The sequence below is a fragment of the Dendrobates tinctorius genome, unplaced genomic scaffold, assembly GCF_039654945.1.
Source record: "Dendrobates tinctorius isolate UK_male_01 unplaced genomic scaffold, ASM3965494v1 ptg000023l, whole genome shotgun sequence".
NCBI lineage: Eukaryota > Metazoa > Chordata > Amphibia > Anura > Dendrobatidae > Dendrobates > Dendrobates tinctorius.
In genome coordinates this window covers 10727900-10753275 of record NW_027361691.1, presented here as the reverse complement: position 1 = coordinate 10753275, position 25376 = coordinate 10727900, and the positions used below count along the sequence as shown (strand labels likewise).

General features: G+C 42.8%; 1 protein-coding gene across 8 annotated transcripts in view; it reads left to right on the top strand.

Moving 5' to 3' along the window:
• GRM5 (glutamate metabotropic receptor 5) overlaps nt 1-25376 on the top strand; it is a 443426-nt gene that overhangs the window by 403953 nt on the left and 14097 nt on the right. For 5 of the 8 annotated variants that reach the window (XM_073569256.1, XM_073569258.1, XM_073569260.1 and 2 more), the window contains exons 8-9: nt 19167-20106; nt 24114-24161. In XM_073569256.1, the coding sequence (XP_073425357.1) occupies nt 19167-20106; nt 24114-24161 (988 nt within the window). Of the gene's footprint in view, nt 1-19166; nt 20107-21752; nt 21790-24113; nt 24162-25376 lie in introns of all 8 variants that reach the window. The other 3 variants (XM_073569259.1, XM_073569257.1, XM_073569261.1) reach the window with 2 other exon arrangements.

Sequence of the window (25376 nt, the reverse complement as noted above, 5' to 3'; positions counted from 1 at the left end):
TGAAAGCGCGTGTCATATAATAGCACCGCGGCTCAATTTACATTGTAAAGCGGATTTTAATGAGATAACCCTGACACGTCTGACCTGCTGACGGAACAGGGAAGGTGAGATCAGACAAGAGGGATAACATCGGGGCTTGACATTATCATTTTAGATAACAATGAACAGTCATTCTACAACACGGCGGACACATAAGCTGTCAGCGCCGTAATTATCATTTCCTGCACTCTTATATGGAGCAATTAAAGCTCCAATACCTATTCATGTAACACCGCGGTGAATATTCATAGGTTACGTTAATTCTTAGACATAATAGAAAATGGGTTCTGGCAAATTTATTTTTATGAAGGCAGCTATATTATGTTCTTTGCATAAATCAGAAGTACATGTGTATACAGTACATGAAATGTGATAATGTACCTTATTATGGCAAAATCATATGTTCCTCACCTTCCAGAAGTCTGTATTTTTCCTTTCATAAATCCCATCAGTCACTATAAAATGTATATAGAGGAATGGCGCCGAGGGTGGGTAGGAGGGGGATGCAGCTGCAGGAATATTCTCTCATTGTGTATGTGGAGGCTATATTCCAGGCAGGAGGGAGGGGTAACATCTGCCATCTACAAGAATTGTTGTGGCAAGGAATGCTCTGCCAAAAGTCATCTTCAAAAAAATCTATGAAAAATAGTCAAGAGAGGGAGGAGGGGGATGCAGCTGCAGCTTCTAACTAAATTGTTTAGTGAAAGAGTATCATAAGGAGTCGTAGTGGTAGGTAAGTGTATCTGATTGACTAAGAGCACACAGCGCAGCTCTGACACCATGGCAAGGTAGAGCCCACCATGGAGGGAGAGATTATTCATTTAGAGATACAAACAGATGGAAAGGAGATGACCCAAAATATGTAGACTGCTCAACCAATTCACATGTGCTTTTACAAAAATAAGCTGTAAAAAAGCATGATATTTATCAGCATCCTGTCAGCACTATAGGAGCTAGAACTTCCTTTCTTTCACTTCCTAGCATGGACTTCACCTGCTATTGTCTATATGGCTTGAATGACCTAAAATAGAGTTCTCTGTTTTTCCTGTATGCAGTTAGACAGAGAGGTGGAACCTAGAGACAGATTCCCACCTCCTCTTCCTGTAGAGACAAAGACCAGATTGCAATTCTTTGAACAGACAAAGACTCACCCCCTACTTCCTGTAGAGAGATAAAGACCTTACAACTTTGCTTCTCTGTACCCTTATATTGATCCCTTCCCCACCCTACATTGTATAGAGGGGAAAATAAGTATTTGATACACTGCTGATTTTGCAAGTTTTCCCACCTACAAAGGATGGGGATGTATGTAATTTTTATCATAGTGTAGGGATTCAACTCGCTCAGGAGCCACGGGAGTCAATCAGGAGGCACGTTCCTTTTAAAAGTTCATAGGGTTTATTGCTCCATAACCCATAAACCAGCACATAACATGAGGAATAGCCTTTAGCTCAGGCGAAAGCAAGTATAAGTGTCCATTGTTTCAGGCTCAGTCCTGGAGCCTCAGCAAACACAGGAGGCTTATCCGTCCTCACATACAGCCAATATCCACAGGCCTCACCGGGTCAGCAGCCTCAGCACGTGGTCTCCAGGAAGGTAGCACACCTTCCCCCACATAGGCCTGCCGGGACCTTCCACATGGCCCAATCAGATCCATGCGCTCTCTCTCATGTGACCAGACCTCAGGTACCTTATATGGTCCATAACCACACCCACAGGTGATCACATGGCTATGACCTCACTAAAGGTCCTATTACACACAGCCACATATATACTTTATTATGACACACTTAAACACACCCCTGGGTGGGTTTGTAGGTAACCAGGCCTGCCCATCTCTCTTGTTACCTGGAGACTTCTCCCATATAGATAGAAGCAAAACCTCAGCAATATCATTACTGAACAACACATACAGTCATATGTAAAAGTTTGGGCACCCCTATTAATGTTAACCTTTTTTCTTTATAACAATTTTGTTTTTTGCAACAGCTATTTCAGTTTCATATATCTAATAACTGATGGACTCAGTTATATTTCTGGATTCAAATGAGGTTTATTGTACTAACAGAAAATGTGCAATCTGCATTTAAACAAAATTTGACCGGTGCAAAAGTATGGGCACCCTTATCATTTTCTTGATTTGAACACTCCTAACTACTTTTTACTGACTTCCTGAAGCACTAAATTGGTTTTGTAACCTCATTGAGCTTTGAACTTCATAGCCAGGTGTATCAAATCATGAGAAAAGGTATTTAAGGTGGCCACTTGCAAGTAGTTCTCCTATTTGATTCTCCTATGAAGAGTGGCATCATGGGCTCCTCAAAACAACTCTCAAATGATCTGAAAACAAAGATTATTCAACATAGCTTTTCAGGGGAAGGATACAAAAAGTTGTCTCAAAGATTTAACCTGTCAGTTTCCACTGTGAGGAACATAGTAAGGAAATGGAAGAACACAGGTACAGTTCTTGTTAAGCCCAGAAGTGGCAGGTCAAGAAAAATATCAGAAAGGCAGAGAAGAAGAATGGTGAGAACAGTCAAGGACAATCCACAGACCACCTCCAAAGACCTGCAGCGTCATCTTACTGCAGATGGTGTCACTGTGCATCGATCAACCAACCAAAAACCAAAATTGTTATAAAGAAAAAAGGTTAACATTAATAGGGGTGCCCAAACTTTTACATATGACTGTATTTCTCCCTCACCCATGACAGCACCACGGAGAGAGGGGGTCCGCCCATCAAGGACAGGAACCTACAGACAAAAGAGCTGCACCTCTCCTCCGCCCCCAGTTGGGTTCCTGTCCTTGACGGGTGAACCATGGCAGCAGGAGCGCAGCACTTACCGGGGTGAAGATCCGGGACCGTCCCGTCCGCGGTCAGACAGCGGGGAGGCCCCTGTCGCGGCGGGGTCGGTTGCCAAAGCCGCCACCGCTGCAGCTGAGGGGCTTCCAGGGTGAGCGGGCGGGGAGGACCGGGCCGCCGCTCCGGGAGGAGTAGGGGCCGGGGGACGCCGGTATAGGGGCAGCGCCGGGTACAGAGGTGTACCAAGATGGCCCTGCCCCGGAAATAGAAGGAGGAACTTCCGGGTCCCCGCGGTCGGCGCATGCGCAGCGCGCACTCCCCGGGGAGGCAGCGGTGCAGGCCGGAAAAACAGGTGACGCCAGGGCGGCCTATTCAAATTTGGAACGCTGAAGCAGCCTCAGGGCTGGAAGCGTTCAGGCGTGATGGATAGCGACCGGCATGAGGAGCTCCAGCAGCCTAAGCAGCAGCAGCAGCAACGTAGGCAGCATCACCAGCACCGCCAAAAGGATAAAGACGGACGGGAGAGCCGGTCCAGTAGTCACTCCACGCAGCAATCAACTGCAAGGAGCAAGTCACCTGCCGTGGATCGCCCAGTGAGGGATTTGGATCCACTTCCAGAACCGGTACCTGCAACCGCGCATAAGGGGTAAGTGGATCTTCGTGAATGTTCCCCATTGTAATAGACTTCTTTCCCTTATCAGGGAAAGAAGAGAGAAAAAACCAAGAACAGGGAATGCCCCACCTGTAGGAAGCCATTACCAACGCCCTGGGAGAAAAAATTATGTGACTCCTGTATACAGGAGGTCCTCGGCGGTGAAACCCTGGATCATGCCGCAGACCTAAGGGCGGTAATCCGCGCAGAAATTCAGAGTGCCCTTTCATCCAAAAAACGGGAAAGGAAAGGAAGGAAGGGGGACGTGGTAATAGAGTCCCAATCAGAGAGCTTATCGTCAGGGGAAGTCACCTCCCATACTGTAAACACCGACTCGTCATCCTCCGAAGAGGAGACGGAAGGTCGTCATTGTTTCCCCCTGGACGAAGTGGATGCCTTAGTAAAAGCGGTAAGATCCACTATGGGGGTGGAAGACCCCCGGACTGATAGACCAGTCCAGGACATTATGTTCGGAGGACTGGGTCAAAAGAAACGGAGGGTATTTCCGTTAAATAAGAACGTCCAAGGCCTCATAGATAAAGAATGGGAAAAACCGGATAGGAAAAACTCTACGGTTCCTTCCATCAAAAGAAAGTACCCATTTGATGAGGAGGCATCCACATCGTGGGATAAAGCCCCCAAACTAGACGTGGCGGTAGCCAAAGCTTCAAGAAGGTTTGCGCTCCCCTTTGAAGATATGGGTACCCTGAAAGACCCATTAGATAAAAAAGCGGATACCCTACTTAAGGGCACCTGGGAATCAGCAGGGGGAAACATCAGGCCGGCGGTAGCGGCAACCTGTACCTCCAGAGCTCTTATGGTATGGATAGACCAATTGGAGAGACAGATAAGGGAAGGGGTTCCCAGAGATAAAATCCTGGAATCCATGCCAATGATAAGAGGGGCGGCAGCCTTCCTGGCCGACTCTTCGGCTGATTCGATAAGATTGTCATCCAAAACGGCAGCCTTGTCGAATGCAGCTAGAAGAGCTTTGTGGTTAAAATGTTGGCCTGGGGATCTCCAGACAAAAATGAAGTTATGCGCCATTCCCTGTGAAGGAAAATTCCTCTTCGGGGAAACTTTGGATGACATCCTCGAAAAGGCAGGCGACAAAAAGAAAGGCTTCCCAAACCTAGGACCAGTGAGTGCCACGGGCTTTAAACGGTCCTTTCGGAACAAAAAGTTCTTTCAGAGGAGACCCCCGAGAGACCAAAAATGGGAAGACAGAAGAAGGGACAGGGGGTTCATCTTCGGTAACTCGTCCCGGGATAAAAAACCCGCCAAGTGACTGTGGGCCCAGGGTGGGAGGGAGACTAAGTTTTTTCCTCCCAGCCTGGGAGAAAATATCCAACAATCCCTGGCTGATAAATCTTATAAGATCAGGATTAAGGATAAGCTTTTATTCTCTCCCGCCGCAAAAATATATAATTACCCTGATAAGGTCGTCAAAAAGCGAACAAGACGCCCTCGAAAAGGAGGTCCTGAGTATGTTGGACAAAAAAGTCCTACAGGAGGTTCCCCCACAGGAGAGAGGCAGGGGGTTCTACTCGCCTCTCTTCCTAGTAACCAAACCAGACGGCACCTTCCGCACCATCATAAATTTAAAAAGACTGAATTGCTATATCAAGAACGAAAAATTCAAGATGGAGTCGATCAAATCGACCATCAAAATTCTCTTTCCGCAATGCTTTATGGTGGTCTTAGACCTCAGCGATGCCTACTACCATGTCCCCATTCACAAAGAATCCAGGCAATACCTCAGGCTAGCGATCTCGATAGCAGGAGAAATAAGAGAATTCCAATACAGGGCCCTGCCATTTGGGATCTCAGTGGCTCCACGGGTCTTTACGAAATTGGTGGCAGAGATGATGGCTCACATAAGAGAACAGGATGTTCTGATAGTGCCATATTTGGACGACTTTTTAATAGCGAGCAACTCAGGCCAGAAATGCACAGAACAGAGGGACAGAGTGATGAGCACTCTAAAAAACCTCGGGTGGCTTCTGAACCTGAAAAAGTCAAGGCTGGAACCAAGGAGAGTCCAGGAGTTCCTAGGCCTGACACTGGATTCAAACATCCAAGTGTGTTACTTGCCAAATCACAAAAGGGACAGAATCATTCATATGGTACAAAAAGCGAGGCAAAGCCCTTCTATGACACTAAGACGAGCAATGTCTCTGTTAGGGTCCCTCTCTGCATGCTTGCCGGCGGTCCAGTGGGCACAAATACACATGAGGGATCTGCAGTGGGATGTCCTGACCAACCAGTGGGCTTTAGGAGACCACTTGGAACATCATATTACGCTAGATTCAAAAACTATTCATTCCCTAGCCTGGTGGGAGGACAAAAACAACTTGTCCAAAGGGATTCCCTGGGAGGCCAAGATCACACATGTAATTACCACCGACGCCAGTCCCGTGGGATGGGGAGCACACATGGGCATCAGTGTGGCTCAAGGAGGATGGAGAGGTCAAGAACTAAAAGCCTCCTCGAATCAAAAAGAACTGCTAGCAGTAAATTATGCCTTGAGTCACTTTTTGCCAGCATTAAAGGGCCATCATGTCCGGATATTCTCGGACAACCGAGTAACAGTGGCCTATATAAACCACCAGGGGGGAACCAGGTCCAGAACACTAATGGAGGCATCCTCCGAGATATTCAGGTTAGCCGAGGAAAACTTACTGTCCCTATCGGCGCTACACATACGGGGAGTAGAGAACCAGACAGCAGACTTTCTGAGCCGTACCCAACTACATCAAGGGGAGTGGGCTCTAAATCAGTCCGTTTTTCAGAAGATTGTGGAAATGTGGGGAACCCCAGACATAGACTTATTTGCAGACCACAAAAACAAAAAAGTGGAAGCATTCTGTTCTCTAAATCCCAAAGGGAATCCTCGGACCCTGGACGCATTTATGCTCCCATGGACATGGGGACTACTGTATGCCTTCCCACCGACCATTCTCCTCCCGGCGGTGATAAGGAAAGTCAGGGAAGAGGGGGCTCGGGTAATACTTATAGCCCCTTTCTGGCCAAAAAGAACATGGTTTTCATGGCTCAGAATAATGTCAGTAACCGACCCCTGGGTTCTACCAGATCTCCCCGACCTTCTATCGCAGGGTCCTGTGCTACACCCCCAAGCAGTGAACCTCCATTTTTATCAGCATGGAATTTGAAAGGTCACTGCTGAGGGAGAAAGGATTTTCAGAAAATCTAATTTCCACGTTGCAAAAAAGTAGAAAACCAATTACAACCAGAGCCTATGGTAGAACCTGGAGGAAATTCCTATCCAGTTCGGGGGCAAAGGTTCAGGATGGAATACAAATGGATAAAATCCTGGAATTCCTCCAAAGGGGGTTAGAACAGGGACTAGCGACTAACACACTGAGGGTACAGGTAGCGGCCCTAGGCGCCCTCTATAATCAGGAGGTGGCGAGCGACCCTTGGGTATCACGGTTTATGAGGGCCGCAGCCAGGTCTAGACCAATAACTACCCAGAAAGTACCATCATGGGATCTGAACTTAGTGTTGTCAGCCCTAACAGGACCCCCATTCGAGCCTATCCAGTCAGCTCCACTAAAGACCCTATCATTAAAAACGATACTGCTAGTGGCCCTAATATCTGCTCGCAGAGTGAGTGACATTCAAGCCTTATTGGCATTACCCCCATTCATTAAAATTATGGAGGATAGAATTATATTGAAACCTGACCCTGCATATTTGCCTAAGGTAGCAACACACTTCCATAGATCACAGGAGGTAGTCCTTCCTTCCTTCTGCCCGAACCCTACGAATAGAGGAGAGGAGAAATTTCACACATTAGATGTGAAGAGGTGCTTAGTGCGCTACCTAGAGGCCACCAAGGGATGTAGGAAGGAAGGATCTCTCTTTGTGTGTTTCCAGGGACCTCGGAAGGGGCTCTGGGCGTCCAAAAGTACCCTGGCAAGATGGATAAGGGATGCGATTGCCCTGGCATACTCATGCAGTGGGAATACCATCCCGGAGGGTCTAAAAGCCCACTCTACGAGAGCAATGGCGACCTCATGGGCAGAAAGATCAGAGGTATCAATAGAGCAGATCTGTAAGGCGGCCACCTGGTCAACACCTTCTACCTTTTTCAAACACTATCGCCTAGATCTAGCCTCTGCGTCTGACCTGACCTTCGGGAGAAGGGTCCTTCAGGCGGTGGTCCCTCCCTAAGCTACCAATCTCTGAAATCCTCTCCGTGGTGCTGTCATGGGTGAGGGAGAATAGCTTAGTTACTCACCGATAACGGTGTTTCTCGGAACCCATGACAGCACCCGCTTAATTCCCCCCCTTTTTTCACGTGTGCGGTGAGCACAATTTAATGTGTGTAGAGTGTGTTCTTAGACACGAGGCTTCTCTATAAGTATACAAATTATAATGTTATGTATATACTTCTGTTGTTAACTAACCGGGAGACCCTCTGATGCTCTGTAACCAACTGGGGGCGGAGGAGAGGTGCCGCTCTTTTGTCTGTAGGTTCCTGTCCTTGATGGGCGGACCCCCTCTCTCCGTGGTGCTGTCATGGGTTCCGAGAAACACCGTTATCGGTGAGTAACTAAGCTAGTCTCCATCCCAAAGCCACCCACTTTGGGATACATAACGGCCATTCCGTATTCTGCCATTCATCCTTTCTCCTGGGACATCCACACAGCGCCCCCTAGCGGACTCAGTGGTTACTACACCACAATAGGTACACTTCACCTGTGAGAGACAGAATCTAAAAATAAAAACAGAAAATCACATTGTATGATTTTTAAATAATTAAATTACATTTTATTGCATGAAATAAGTATTTGATCACCGACCAACCAGCAAGAATTCTGCTCTCACAGACCGGTTAGTATTTCTTTCAGAAGCTGTCCTACTGTGCACTCATTACCTGTATTAATTGCACCTGTTTGAAGTTGTTATTTGGATAAAATACACCTGTCCATACACTCAATGAATCACACTTTAACCTCTCCACCATGGCCCAGATCAAAGAGCTGTCTAAGGAAACCAGGGACAAAATTGTAGACCTGGGCTGCAGAACAATAAGCAAGCAGCTTGGTGAGAAGGCAACAATTGTTGGAACAATTGTTTGAAAATGGAAAAAACATATGATGACGGTTAATCTTCCTCGGTCTGGGCCTCCATGCAAGATCTTGCCTCGTGGCGTAAGGATGATTCTGAGAAAGGTCAGGAATCAGCCCAGAACTCCCCGGGATTTCCTTGTCAATGACCTGATGAAAACTGGGACCACAGCCTCAAACATTACTATTAGTAATAACTACACCGTCATGGATTAAAATGCTGCAGGGCACGCAAGGTCCCCCTGCTCATGCCAGCACATGCCCATGCCCATTTGAAGTTCACCAATAACCATCTGGATGATCCAGAGGAGGCATGGGAGAAGGTCACGTGGTCACATGAGACCAAAATAGAACTTTTTGTTATCAACTCCACTCGCTGTGTTGAGTACAACCCCAAAAACACTATCCCAACTGTGAAGCATGGTGGGGGAAGCATCATACATTGGGTTTGCTTTTCTGCAAAGGGGACAGGACAGCTGCACCATCTTGAAGAGAAGATGGATGGGGTCATGTATCGCAACATTTTGACCAACAATCTCCTTCCCTCAGTAAGAGCATTGAAGATGGGTGGGTCTTCCAGCATGACAATGACACGAAACACACAGCCAGGGCAACTAAGGAGTGGCTCCGTAAGAAGTATTTCACGGTTATGAAGTGACCTAGCTTGTCTCCAGACCTGAACCCAATAGAAAATCTTTGGAGGAAGCGGAAAATCAATGTTGCCCAGCGACAGCCCTGAAACCTGAAAGATCTGAAGAACATCTGTATGGAGGAGTGGGCCAAAATCCCTGCTGCAAACCTGGTCAAGACCTACAGGAAATGTCTGACCTCTGTAATTGTAAACAAAGGTTTCTGCACCAAATATTAAGTTCTGTTTTTCTATTGTAACAAATACTTATTTCATGCAAAAAAATTAATTATGTAAAAATCATACAATGTGATTTTCTTGATTTTTTTTTAGATTCTGCCTCTCACAGGTGAAGTGTACCTAGGATAACAATTACACACCTCTCCATTCTTTGTAGGTGGGATAACTTGCAAAATCGGCAGAGTATCAAATACTTATTTTCCCCACTATATGTTCATGCCTAGGAAAGGATTGAAATAAATAAAAAACCTGATAGATAGTGTATGCTTTCATTCAGAATATAGCTCCCATCATGCCTCAGGATGCAGAACAATATACCCTTTGAACTGAAAAAAAATATCTCTATTCCTGAAATGGTAAAACTTTCTCAACACTTAAGAGGAGCGATCAAGATAGTCTGTTTACTCTTAGCAAAATGCGTTACATTTTCCCATGGACCATTGCCAATAAGACTCTATAGGCATCTAGTTTACGGAAAGGGGTCTTCCAGCCTAGCCAAGGTATCACTCATCGACTAAACAACTGTTAGATTGGTGTGGGGTCCTACCACTTAGACCTCTTCTAATCGCTAAAATAAAGACTTGTATCTCCCCTGGCACTAAGACCCTGGCCAGGGAGAGTTGAACAACATAACAGGTCGCACAAATGCTGCGCTTGACTTTCTTTGTCAGTGCCATATTATTTTTCCCATGGATCATTAACCGTGAGACTGTATATGCAACTTAAAAGACCTAAATATTTGACTACCTATCCACTTGATAATTTTTTGGTGCGGTCCCAACTGATGGTCCCTTGGTTTCTCACATTTTTTTCCAGCCAGGAGAAGCTAAGTGAAGTCGCACATGCTCCCCAAGCGCTGGACTTTCTTCGACAGTGTCCTAGACCTGAATGGAGCTCATAGCGCATTATTCAGCTCCTCCTGGGTGTGGTCTTGAGGACACAGCGAAAAGGGAGAATAAAGGATATAAGTCCCCATTTCTGGTGATAGTTGGGGTTCCGATCTGTGGGACCGAGACTCATCCAGCAGTTATCATCTACACAGTGGATCGGTGACTTCTGGCATATCTCTTTAATGACTGCCAGCCCCCCAAGAAGGAAAAAAACCCGTTGTTATTACTTCCTGTTTGGGTAAAAGTGGAGAGACGATTGGAATGCTGAGAAATGAAAGCATGAAGTCCAATACATACTCATATAATTCTTAGGATCCGCTGAGGATTCTGGAAGTTTTATTTTCAAAGCACTTTATTTGTCTATAGAAAATAAATCCTCCTGCCTTCCTAAAGTTACGGCATTTATTATTAGACCGCTACGCGCTGTGACAACCCCACATTTCTGATAGGGAACAGATGCTTTTATGCCTGTAATCCACTTTGATTATCCAAAAAAAAGCACCCCCTAATCCACACCCTATAACGGGCAGCTTCCATTTGTCCTTTGTAATAAAAATTGAAAGCGCCTGTTAAATCCGAGAAGCTGCGGTGAAAACCCACACATAACCGCACGGCGTGGACTGAGCCCGGCTAAAATTAATATTGAATCAATACCCAGCCTGGGGTTGGGGAATAAATCAAATGTGGCTTGCAATAAAATATACACGGTAGACAAGCCGAGCGCCAGTCTGAGCTGAAAATGTTATTAAGGAATGTAAAATCGGTAATATATACTGAGAGGTGTGAAATCATTCAGAATCAGTGACGGAGGACAGGCATGATGAGCATGTTTGAAATTAATAAGTAACGAAGGCCGTGGAGTACTGACTTAAAGTGGTCCCTGTTCGCCTGCACATGCTGCACCAATGATATGTCCGGTCCTGCGTTACACTAATATCTAGACAGTCTTAAATATCTAGAGTAGTTAATGGTTAATACTTGAAGCATACCTGTCCTTTCACACAAAACTCGTAGAAAAGCATGGCCGTTATCAGCATCCTGCCAGGAAGATGGGAACTGGAACTTCCTTTTCTTCATTTCCCAACATGCATTTCTCCTGCTGTTGTCATTTGGCATGCCTTCCTTGAAAGTCATTTCTCTGTTATTGCTGTTTGCAGTGAGCAAGAACAAACAGAGAGCAGGAACAGCTTGACAAAGACCTACCCATCTTAATGTAGAGATACAAAAAAACAAACCCACTTCCTGTAGAAGGCCTGCTCACACTTCTTCTAGAGGCAAAGCCCTGCTCCCACTTCTTGTAGAGAGACAAAGACCCATTCCACTTCCTGTACAGAGACAAAGACACTTTATGTAGATAGACAAAGACCTACCACCACTTCCTGTAGAAAAACAAAACCTAACCCCATTTCCTGAAGAGATTCAAGCACTGCCTCCACTTCCTGTAGAGAGACAAAGACCCACACTCATTTCCTGCAGAGAGACAAAGACCTGCCCACACTTCCTGTAGAAAGACAAAGACCTGCCCCATTTCCTGAAGAGAGACAAAGACCTTCCCCTACTTCCTGTAGAGAGGCAAAAACCTTCCCCTACTTCCTGCAGAGAGGCAAAAACCTTCCCCTACTTCCTGTAGAGAGACAAAAACCTGCCCCCACTTCCTGTAGAGAAACAAAGACCTGACCCCTTTCCTGAAGAGAGACAAAGACCTACCTTCACTACCTGTAGAGAGACAAAGTCCTGCCCCCACTTCCTGTAGAGAGTCAAAGACGTGCCCTCACTTCCTGTAGAGAGACAAAGACCTTTCTCCACTTCTTGTAGAGAAACAAAGACCTACCTTCACTACCTGAGAGAGACAAAGACCTGCCCTCACTACCTGTATAGAGACAAAAACCTGCCCCCACTTCCTGTAGAGAAGCAAAGACCTGACCCCTTTCCTGAAGAGAGACAAAGACCTGCCCCTACTTCCTGTAGAGAAACAAAGACCTGCCCCATTTCCTGTAGAGAGACAAAGGCCTACCTTCACTACCTTTAGAGAGACAAAGACCTGCCCCCACTTCCTGTAGAGAGACAAAGACCTGCCCCCACTTCCTGTAGAGACAAAGCCCTACTCCCACTTGTTGTAGAGAGACAAAGACCTGCCCCCATTTCCTGTAGAGACAAAGCCCTACTCCCACTTGTTGTAGAGAGACAAAGACCTGCCCCCACTTTCTGTAGAGACAAAGACCTGCCCCTACTTCCTGTAGAGAAACAAAGACCTGCCCCCACTTCCTGTAGAGACAAAGCCCTACTCCCACTTGTTGTAGAGAGACAAAGACCTGCCCCCATTTCCTGTAGAGACAAAGCCCTACTCCCACTTGTTGTAGAGAGACAAAGACCTGCCCCCACTTTCTGTAGAGACAAAGACCTGCCCTCATTTCCTGAAGAGAGACAAAGACCTGTCCACACTTCCTGTAGAGAGACAAAGACCTGCCCACACTTCCTGTAGAGACAACGCCCTGCCCCCACTTCCTGTAGAGAGACAAAGACCTGCCCCCACTTCCTGTAGAGAAACAAAGACCTGCCCCCACTTCCTGTAGAGACAAAGCCCTACTCCCACTTGTTGTAGAGAGACAAAGACCTGCCCCCACTTTCTGTAGAGACAATGCCCTGCCCCCACTTCTTGTAGAGAGACAAAGACCTGCCCCCACTTTCTGTAGCGACAAAGACCTGCCCTCATTTCCTGAAGAGAGACAAAGACCTGTCCACACTTCCTGTAGAGAGACAAAGACCTGCCCACACTTCATGTAGAGACAACGCCCTGCCCCCACTTCTTGTAGAGAGACAAAGAACTGCCCTCACTTCATGTAGACATCAAATAAAGGGATATTTGTGGATGGTTTCTGCGCTGCTAGATGAAATTGAGACATATAATCTGGTGAAATAAGTGAAAGGTAGTTGTTTATTTGATGTGTTTCGAAGTATAAAATTACTTGTTCCTCAGTATTGATCACATGTAACATGTAACCATCCACCAATATCCCTTTATTTGATGTCTAATGGTCACTGACTGACCTGTGGATCTGCTGCAGCTGATGCTCACATTCCATGCTTTTTCAATGGGTACATAAGGTTAGTCTAATCTAAAGTAATACCTTATTCTGTATATCGGATAAGACCCTATTTGCGCTGATTTCTCCTACAGTCCCTTGATTGCACACTTCCTGTAGAGACAAACACCAACCCCACTTTCTATGGAGAGACAAAGACCTTACAACTATCCTTCTCTATACCCTACAACTGACCCTTTACACTCTTTACACACCATAGATATCTTCAGCAGAGGAGTAGATGGAAGTCTTTTTCTCTCCACAGGGAGTGAAGGTGGGGTTTAATTTCTCTGCTCCTGCTCTCCTGTCTGTCAGGAAAAGCATAGCGGAGAGGATAGGCTTCAGTTAAGGACAGGCAAGCCATTGGAGAAAGGCACAAAGGCAATGAATTCTTGCAAACGGGAAGGAAGTTCCAGTACCTATAGGGTGCTGATGAGAATAATGACAGTTCCGGAGCATATTAGACTGATGTGTGCACCAAAAACAGTTTTACCTTGTTTTGGGAGCCTAAGGCAGCAAAGTCATGCATTTCTATCTTTTGAGTGAAAGGACGGGTAAACATTATCCATCTATGCTTTGGATTTGGAGCTCTGTATAAGAAAAACGTAGCTCTGACTAATATAATATAAGCCAGAAGTCATCAGATAGCAGAGAATGTAACAACATTGTGTGCTGCCTTGTATCTTCAGAGAGGAACGAGAATGCCCATATGTTTTTATCATTTCTATTCTTTATACTATTTTATTGCAAAAATCATTTTTACTACAAAGCTGATTAAAATAATCTGCCGGATCAGGAAGAGCGGTGCCCCCGGTGTAATCCCTGATACAGCGGACGTCGTGCAATGCATTAGGCGGCTGTGCCGGGGAATGTTTGTGTTGTGCCCGCATCTATCTCAGGTTATTTCTTCTCCTCTCTAGGTGATAGGGTTTTCTCCAGGAAATCATTTCTGATCAGCAGGAATGTGGTGCGATGAAAGACGACTTATCTACATATAATATCCCACTGTTGCTAGGAGACAATATTTCGCTGCCGCACAGATATAAACTATTAACCATTCACAGTCAGCTGACTCGAAACCCAGCAGATGGAAAAGCGCAGACATATTTCTTTTTTAACGTCTTTTAGTGTCGATGTCGTGCTTTTTTTTTTATTCGTTGCTCTGGAAAAGGAATTGAAACAACTGTCTTCATTAAAAATCTCCTGTCGTTTTGTGTATACAGCTCTTATGCTGACTTATGTGGACAAGCAGCAAACCAAACCGGCAATCCTTAAGCTACGTGCACATAGAATCTTTTGAGGAGCCTTTTGGAGCAGGATCATTCCAAAACAGGCCTAAAAAAATTGATTAAAAAAAAACTCTTGGAACATATTTCCTGTTAAAACCACTTTCCCGGTCATACAGTCATATATTAAAGTTTGGGCACCCCTATTAATGTTAACCTTTTTTCTTTATAACAATTTTGGTTTTTGCAACAGCTATTTCAGTTTCATATATCTAATAACTGATGGACTCAGTTATATTTCTGGATTCAAATGAGGTTTATTGTACTAACAGAAAATGTGCAATCTGCATTTAAACAAAATTTGACCGGTGCAAAAGTATGGGCACCCTTATCGTTTTCTTGATTTGAACACTCCTAACTACTTTTTACTGACTTCCTGAAGCACTAAATTGGTTTTGTAACCTCATTGAGCTTTGAACTTCATAGCCAGGTGTATCAAATCATGAGAAAAGGTATTTAAGGTGGCCACTTGCAAGTAGTTCTCCTATTTGATTCTCCTATGAAGAGTGGCATCATGGGCTCCTCAAAACAACTCTCAAATGATCTGAAAACAAAGATTATTCAACATAGCTTTTCAGGGGAAGGATACAAAAAGTTGTCTCAGAGATTTAACCTGTCAGTTTCCATTGTGAGGAACATAGTAAGGAAATGGAAGAACACAGGTACAGTTCTTGTTAAGCCCAGAAGTGGCAGGCCAAGAAAAATATCAGAAAGGCAGAGAAGAATGGTGAGAACAGTCAAGGACCATCCACAGACCACCTCCAAAGACCTGCAGCGTCATCTTGCTGCAGATGGTGTCACTGTGCATCGGTCAACAATACAGCGCATGCATAACGCCTTTTTGTATGACCAAACAACTCTATCTTTGTTGCATCAGTCCACAGGACCTTCTTCCAAAATGTAACTGGCTTGTCCAAATGTGCTTCTGCATACCTCAGGCGACTCTGTTTGTGGCGTGCTTGCAGAAACGGCTTCTTTCGCATCACTCTCCCATACAGCTTCTCCTTGTGCAAAGTGCGCTGTATTGTTGACCGATGCACAGTGACACCATCTGCAGCAAGATGATGCTGCAGGTCTTTGGAGGTGGTCTGTGGATTGTCCTTGACTGTTCTCACCATTCTTCTTCTCTGCCTTTCTGATATTTTTCTTGGCCTGCCACTTCTGGGCTTAACAAGAACTGTACCTGTGTTCTTCCATTTCCTTACTATGTTCCTCACAGTGGAAACTGACAGGTTAAATCTCTGAGACAACTTTTTGTATCCTTCCCCTGAAAAGCTATGTTGAATAATCTTGGTTTTCAGATCATTTGAGACTTGTTTTGAGGAGTCCATGATGCCACTCTTCATAGGAGAATCAAATAGGAGAACTACTTGCAAGTGGCCACCTTAAATACCTTTTCTCATGATTTGATGCACCTGGCTATGAAGTTCAAAGCTCAATGAGGTTACAAAACCAATTTAGTGCTTCAGGAAGTCAGTAAAAAGTAGTTAGGAGTGTTCAAATCAAGAAAATGATAAGGGTGCCCATACTTTTGCACCGGTCAAATTTTGTTTAAATGCAGATTGCACATTTTCTGTTAGTACAATAAACTTCATTTGAATCCAGAAATATAACTGAGTCCATCAGTTATTAGATATATGAAACTGAAATACCTGTTGCAAAAACCAAAATTGTTATAAAGAAAAAAGGTTAACATTAATAGGGGTGCCCAAACTTTTACATATGACTGTATGTTCCTTTTTTTGGGGGGTTTTTTTCTTCCCCTTCAGGTTTTTGAACAACGCCCGATGGGAGAAAAGAAAGTGCAAGTCACTTCTTTGAAGCAATTCTTGATGGAAAACGCTCCAAACTGAGGACTGTTCGATCAAAAAGGCTGAAAAAACTGGTTTAGGAAATGAAAAATTTCTCTAAAAAAGTCCCCAAAGGAGAAGCGTTTTTCCTCAAGTGGTTTCCACTAGAAAACTCGTTGTCTTTGACCTCCTCAAAAAGGCTCTCTGGAGCCGTTTCATCAAAGCTTTTATGTCGGAAAACTGGCATAAAAAGTTTTTGAAAAGTTGCAAAACTTTTGAGCAATGTCAGGCTGTGCAAAAATGTTTTGGCTTTTTGGTGTTTTCACTCCATGTACGTCTCATGGCTGGGGTAAGATTTATGGTGAGGCACACAGGGAGGAGCACGGCACACTTAGCACCTCGCCTGACTCATTAAGAGGCGTAAACCTCTTCACTCCGCCCCCTAGGAGCCTATGTTTTTTAGATGTTGGTGTTTCCGCATGCTAAAGGAAGACACTTTGAAAAATGCCGGCAGTGTTTTACCTGAAGTGTCTTTTCTGACGTCTTTTGGGGCGTCTTTGCCACCGTTTTCTCTTTTTTTTTACATTCTATATATAAAATAGTGGCAGCTTCCAAGTGGAAGCTGCATGAAAGATGGACTTATTTTTGCCTCTTCATGGTTTTCGAAGCATGAAGTAGTAAATAGATGAGATAAAAATGAAGGAAAATGTGACCACAAGTGACATTTTCATTGTTTTTGAAGATTTTTTGGGGGGAGAATCCGCCTAATAAGCCCCTGCTTAAGGCCCCTACTGCACCCATCTTGACGCCCCGGTGAAGGCCAGTCTGGGAAAAATTTTATTTGCACTATGTACTGCAGCGTAAAATACAAGGAATCAAAGGATTACAGGTTCATATCTTTTAAGGGGACTAGAAAAGAAAATGAAAAATAATTTTAAAAAGTTTTTACAAATATTTTTTCAAAATTGAAAACATAAAAGTTTTATTTATGTTAAAGCTGTTACAAAAAAAACAAAAAAATTAAAAACTCCAGAATTGTTTTTTGGTCGCCGCAAGTCCACCAGAAATGCGAGACAAAGCGATCAAAATGTTAAATATACACCAAAAAGGCACCAATAAAAACTATAGCAAAAACATACCTTCATCAATAAAAAAAAATATAAAAAAAAAGTTATGGGTCTTGGAATATGGCAACACAAACCAAAGTTCTGAATGTATTTAAGCAATTAAAATAATTAAAAAAAAAACTATAGAACTTTGGTATCGCCGTAGTCATATTATCTTGGGGAATTATGTTGCCGGGTCATCTTTGCGGCGTGATGAGCACAGTAAAAAAACAAAACAAAACATATTGGTGCAATTGCATTTTTTTCACTATTTTAGCCCACTAAGAAATTTTGGTTCCACATTTATCAGCACATTATATGGTAAAGTGATTGGTGTCAAACAAACAAAACAACAAATCATCCCTGAAAAATCAATCCGCAGCAGCTGCAGTTTAAGCACGCAGTCAGACTACCGTATAGCATGGATGATGATCGCATTGCAAGCTCTCGTGGCCCGAGCGTGACGGCCCGTATTTCTATGCAGCTGTCATAATCAGGTCAGGAGAGCCGACGTCCAGTCCGAGCATTGCGATGCGACCGTCAGGCAGGTTATCCGGCCGTCTGACTTCACCCCAAAAGCAGAGGTACCGTATATACATACAAAAATAGGCTCAATTTCAGAATTACAATTCCTATTTTGCTCGGTTTTCCAAATCCCATTTTCCAAAACATGTATTGCTTCCACAATTCCTCCGACTAAACCATAAAAATGGTGAAGGGGTTCATCAAGGATTTTTTTTTCTCAAAACAGCTCCACTATTATCCTTAGTCCAAATAAGGTCTTGCGGCCCATCACATGAAATGAATTCGAGTGAGTTGCGTATGTCACCTAACCTATGGACAGGTCACATACGTTCAGCTCAGCATACTTTGAGATCTGTGGCATGAGTTGAGCTGCTTTGAGATATTCTGTCAGGAGATGTTTATGCTCTAGATTTCTATATGTGGTCACTTAGTAGTTTTGATGTGAATTGCAGGCTGTCAAGAGTTCTTCTAGCATTTTGAGATAGTTTTATATATAAACGGGAGATGTTAGGCTTAGTATTTGAAATGGAAACTGCTTAAAGAAGTGCTCCTTTTTTGGCGAGTATATGCAGGAGTTTTTCTTTCACCAAAGTGGTTTGGGAGAGTTTTGGAATTGATTTATTCCTGAAGCATTTTTGATTTGACTTTGTCTAGTTTTGAGCAGATTCCCTTAGATCTCCTTTAGGCTATGTTCACACAGAGTTTTTTTTAAAGTATTCAAAAACTCCAAATAAATGTTTTGGTTTTTTTTGTCTTTTCCTAAAGTGGTTTGAGAGAGTTTTAGAATCGTTTTTTCCTGAAGCATTATTTGGAGCATTTTGATTGGACAGTGCCTAGTTTGGATCAGATTCCATCAGGTCTCCTTCAAAGAAGTAACATGGACTTTTTCTAAGTAGGATTTGAGGAGCATTTTCGAGTGGATCCACTAATAAAAAATAGTCAAAAGACTCGGCGCGACCATAGCCTAGGGGTAAACACATGAGGTGTACATGAGTTGTTTTTTAACAATTTTTTTTTTGCCTTTATAGGATGTATCCAAATCCCAGTAGAATACCTTCGGTGGAAGGACCCTGAGCCGATAGCAGCTGTAGTCTTTGCATGTCTAGGTTTACTTGCCACCATGTTCGTCACAGCAATATTCATCCTGTACAGAGATACTCCAGTAGTGAAGTCATCGAGCAGAGAACTGTGCTACATCATCCTGGCCGGCATCTGCTTAGGCTACCTGTGCACGTTCTGTCTAATTGCAAAACCTCAAAGGATATATTGTTACCTGCAAAGAATTGGTATTGGCCTTTCTCCAGCGATGAGCTATTCGGCTCTTGTGACCAAAACCAACCGCATAGCCCGGATCTTGGCCGGTAGCAAGAAGAAAATCTGTACCAAGAAGCCAAGGTTCATGAGTGCCTGCGCACAGCTGGTCATAGCTTTCATCCTTATCGGCATCCAGTTAGGAATCATCATTGCTCTGTTTATTATGGAGCCTCCGGATATCATGTTTGATTACCCAAGCATCCGAGAAGTCTACTTGATTTGCAACACCAACAACCTTGGTGTGGTGACTCCACTTGGCTACAATGGTTTGCTGATCTTGAGCTGTACCTTCTATGCTTTCAAGACTCGAAACGTGCCAGCCAACTTTAACGAGGCAAAGTACATCGCATTCACCATGTATACCACCTGCATCATATGGTTAGCCTTTGTGCCAATCTATTTTGGTAGCAACTATAAAATTATCACCATGTGCTTCTCAGTGAGCCTAAGTGCCACGGTAGCTCTCGGCTGTATGTTTGTGCCAAAGGTGTATATAATCCTTGCGAAACCGGAAAGAAATGTCCGCAGTGCATTCACTACCTCCACAGTGGTTCGAATGCACGTTGGCGATGGAAAGTCTTCTTCAGCCGCCAGTCGATCCAGCAGTCTGGTCAATTTATGGAAAAGGAGAGGGTCTTCTGGAGAAACGTTAAGGTAAAAAATCTTTACATCTAAAAATTAGTTTACCTCTGTTTTACAACGGAATATTTAACATGAATTCCCGGTGGTACATTCTATATATTTTCATCACTTGTCAAAGTTTTAGTGGTATCATATTTGTAGTGAGACTAAAAGAGGCTTCCTTATAGGGTGTACTCGGGAGGTACCAGATATGGCCAGCAACAGACAGAAGTGATGCTGTTTCTTAAAACAAAAAGACCTTGGTTTCAAATCTTAGACAGTGTTCAAGAAACAATTTTTGGTGTAATTTTCAACCACTACCTCAATATGTCGAAAATGTGCCTATAATCAGTATCATTTCCAAACACATGGTTTCATGTTCCACATTTTATAAGAGAATGGGCTCCATAACAAGGATCAAAATGTTGACCATTTTTAATAACTTAGACAGAGGTACCTAGGGCTTGCTAACACCTTTACACAATTGAAAACCATAGCGATCTTGAGTTTGGGGCTCTCCAGAGCTCCATTTGAATGGAGTGGGGGTGCACATGCTAATATGGGACTGCCGGAATGAACCATGGACAGCGCTTTTTTCCATCACTCTCCTAGACAAAGAAAGGAGCAGAGGTCAAGTACACTTCCACTGCAGAGCCCCATTCTTAGGATCGATGGGGGTCCCAGTGTTCAGATCCCAGAAATCAGTAGGTTATCCCTTATCCTATGGCTAAGGAATAACTTTCAATTGTGATAATACCTCCTTTATGTCTAAATCCAGATCTGGTGTTTGCTAACATTACAGTTTCTCTGGAGACAGAAGTAATGTACTGCTTCTCACCACTCAATAGCATAGAGGATGGAATGATCAAGTCTGGGCCCCTTATTAAGAACTCCATGGGCTTCCGTTATGGAGTATACGCCCGTAGTAGAAAACCATTGCTGATATAAAAGCATATAAGAATGTGCAGAATTAAAATATTCAGAAAGCTTCATATTCACTAATCCAAGGTTTTTTTAAGATTTTTTACATTTTTTTAAATACTCAATAAGATTCTTATGGGTAAGAGTCACTTCTCTAGAAGAGTCCTAATGTTTACGTGGTTTATCTGAACAGAATTATATTGTAGACCACACCTTGTCAATCCAGCGATGTGGCCACCATCTCCATCTGCAGGCCTCAACATCCCAGGTTCCATGTTTTAGAAATGGCCACACATGCTTGATCACTCCAAATAATAGTCTATAGAAGACAGAAAATGTTGTTTTCTTATCCTCCTTCATCAGGGGTGGCACAGGTAGTACCTGCATCTACATCACAGTGCCTGAGAAGGCCTAAAGGCTGTTCTTCTCCAGCATCGTAAATGGCACATGGTAGGTGAGGGGGCGCCGGTAAAGAATTTGCATTGGGCGTTATTCAATATAAAGGCGGGTGATCGGCATGTACGGCCTCAGATCTGCTCCATTGTTAACTGTAAATTTTTATCAAGAGTCATCTTACAGAGTTGTGATTCCAAAAAGTGTCACACGGAAAAAATCAATCTGGCCCAGAAGTAATGGCAGAAGAGTTTGCCGTAATCTTCATTGTTTTTATCCTTCTATTATTTGTACCATTGTTTTTGTCTTCCCCATTTCCACCCTCATCTCATGTCTTTACAGTAGTTTGTTCTTTGTTTTTTCAGTCTTCGCACCTCCATCATCAGACCACCTGTACCCAATGTAAGTCGTTCAACAAGCCATTACTTCCTATCCATTTTATGTTCTACCCTGAGTTGCCACATTTATTATGGTAGTTTTTCTAGTTTATACAATTTTATGTTGTACTAACCAATAGCAAAGAAGATTGACTAGACCCAGCTAAGAATTTTTAGTATTTAAAGCGGTTTTCCTCCTTTTCTTTTTAAATAAAACTGTTACAGACTGGGAAAAAAATATATATGAATGATCCCCAATGGTGTCCTCCATACTGCTGGCGCCTCCGCGCTTCCTCTTCTATTGGGGGCAGTGTTGGTCAAAACCACAACCATACTTACCTATATATACATTGATATTTAAGCCCTGTCCCCGGGAGCACCCAAAACCAGGCACTTTTGTGTTGGACTTGCATAATATCCATTCCTTTTAAAGGAACTTATCCTGTGAAAATTAGGGCTGTTGTGTCCCCCCAAAAACATTAGAGTATTATATGTACGTCTTTCCTTTTTTTTAAAGCGAACCTGTCAGCAGGATTTTGCTAAGTAAACTGCAGGTATTGTCATGTTGGTGCCATTACACTGGCCTAGAGCAGGAAGGTAAGACTCTCCCTATAGTCCCGCCCTAGAGCTCGAGCATGTGATTACCTGAAAACTTCCAACACTGATTACACAAGAACTACAAGACGGATTTATTCACTCAGATATCATTTTAATCAGTATAACAGCGTCGACTTGACAGTGTCTGTAGTTTACTGAGCAAAATCCTGCTGACAGGTTCACTTTAAGCAGATCGATATCAATTGGTTGTTTCAGTGAAGGAGTTTTGGAAATTTTGTAACATAATGAATAGTATAGATAAAGGGTTTGACCTGCCTTTTACTTATTTATTCTTTGAAGGCTGAGTGGAATGAAAAAAGAAATTATGCAAAATGCTCTCCTATTGATCCTGTTACTGTGTGTTCTCATGCTTTCTGAATACCCCTCTGGTTCTTCTTTTTGGTCCTTCTCAACAAACAAGAAATGCCATTTAACCAATCACTGGCTGATGCAGGTTACCTCTGTGGCCAGTGATTGGCTAAACAGGCATTTACTGTGTGTCGAGATGAGACCAGGAAGTAGAAACTAGCAAGGACTGGAGGAGTATGTGATCAGAATAGGGGGAGCACCAGTGGAGGCGAGTATTGCTTCTTATTGATTGGCTGGATAAACTCTAAGAAACTATTAAAATTTAGAAAATATTTCTTTTTTTAAGTTTAAAATGAAAGGGACAAATTAACGTTTTGGGTCAACTAAGATCACTACTAGTGATGAGCGAGTATACTCGTTGCTCGGATGTCCTCCGAGTATTTTGGCGTGCTCGGAGATTTAATTTATGTAGACGCAGCTGCATAATTTGTGGCTGCTAGACAGGCTGAATACATGTGAGGAATGCCTGTTTGTTAGGGAATCTCCACATGTATTGAGGCTGTCTACAAGTCGCAAATCATGCAGCTGAGGTGACGAAAACTAAATCTCCGAGCACGCCAAAATACTTGGAGGACACCCGAGCAAGCTCGGAAAAACCCGAGCAACAAGAATACGCGCTCATCTCTAATCCTTACCCCCATTGATGTAAAGGTTTTATTATTACACTGTACAAACAGCTTCTAATTTACTCCAGTGGGCGTTTACTGTATACATCCTTAAGTTCACATTCCATCTCATTAAGTCAGTTTACTAGCACTTAATAAATCTGATGCCAAAATACAAAGGGACAGTAGAGTTACGTGAAAAGTTTATCCCCTTTGTCCATTTTCTCTATGCATGTCTCCCAAATGTTGTCTCATCTTACTCAATATCATCACTGTACGTTGGTTTTACCAAGCAGCAGTCCAGTCTGTACTGCACAGATGCTTTAATCAATCAAGGTGTTTGTGAGTTGAAAAAAGTATGTGAACCTCTAGAATAACGACTTGTTCAAAAGTTGTTTTTTTGCTTTATTTTATTTTTTTACCGACCTTATCTAATGTTAATGAGTCAAACAGTTTTGGCAAAATTGATTTTAGTAATCATAATTCTGTTTTTGACTTTATATAAAAAAAATATAATATTTATTGAAATTCCCAAAAGTTTGAAAAAGTAGAAATGGATTGACAATTTATAAATAGAAGACATTCAACAATGAAGGCCAAAATATGTAAGATGTGTCCACCCATTCCTTTTCTTAAATTTGGAGTCCAACTTTTCATAAAAAAAAGTCACAGCATGCTACGAAAAACCTTGATAGGTTGTAGATCACATTATGTAGACACTTATAGTATAAACATCTCCCAATAGAGTAACGCAAAATCATGTTTCTTTTTTTAAAAGCTGGTCATTTTGCTGTTCATCTGAGGATGTGATGAGCCAAGAGAAAAGGTAAGGAAGGATGCAAATGTATAGACCTTCAGAACCATAGGTTAGAACTTCAGCTTTACAAAATTATTAAAAAGCAGTTGCAACCGGATTCTCGTGCCCAAGGAGGTCCAAAGCTCCTTCTGCTGCAAATATCACTAATATTATTTATGCAACATGGTCAAAGAGAGCAATTTTTCTTTGGAGCCCTGGGTCTCTAACTTGAACCCCAGACAACAAACCTTGTATATTATGGGCCCGAATCATATTGTGCGTTTTTTTTTGTTTTTTCAAGTCAGTTTTCTTTTTTTTGTCTTGTAGTATTATTAATATTTTTTGCGTCCAATTATTTAATATGGCGTGTGATGTTTTTGAATTCTGTGCAAACCCCCAAAACGCTCTTTATTTTTTGTCATCGTATGTTCAAGTAAATTGACATAAAATTTGTTGTAATTTATTTTTTTATAAAAGTTTAAATTGAATCGGCCAAAACAATCTGTAAAGCACATAGGATGCCCACAAGGACGAACATAAAGCAAAAAACAGGGAAACACATAAAAATGAACATTAAAAAAAGGCGCAAATTAAATGAAGAATAAAGTGCAAGCGAAAAACAGGAAAAATTAGAGAGAATAAAAAAGACAAAAATGAAACGGGAATTTTGTATTTTAATGTGAATTCAGGGAAAGAAAACAATTAGAGCAGAAAAAGAACCCTCTGTAGGGTGAAGATCAAGCTGCTCGACTATGTTATACTCAACACAAATTTTGGAAAGTATGGATTGTAATAGACAATATGAGAAAGAAGTTTTCCAACCTCTGAAAATGTAGACTGCTCTTCCGCTTGATGTTACACTTATCATCGCCCCAAAATTAACACCAATCACAACTTGTGTTCTCGGTGGAATACAATGGTCAAAACCACCTTTCTCGAACATGAGAAGTAATGTCCTGGTAAAAAGACAAAGAATTATATTTGGAGATCACCCAAGAGGCATGGTCTAGGGCGGCTTTGCCAATTCAGGGCATAGCCATTTTGCCACCTTTTGAAAATGAAAAGTTGTTGAATATGAGATGTCTTCTTGTAATGCAAATCTTAATTTTAGATTAATTGCAAAATTATCCAAGATATAGCAGAAAATAGAATCACATAGAAGAGTTTCCAATTTTTAAAAAACTGTCGAAGGCAAAAAACTTTTTGATCTGAAGGATTCTTAAGGAAAATATCCCGATAAGTTTT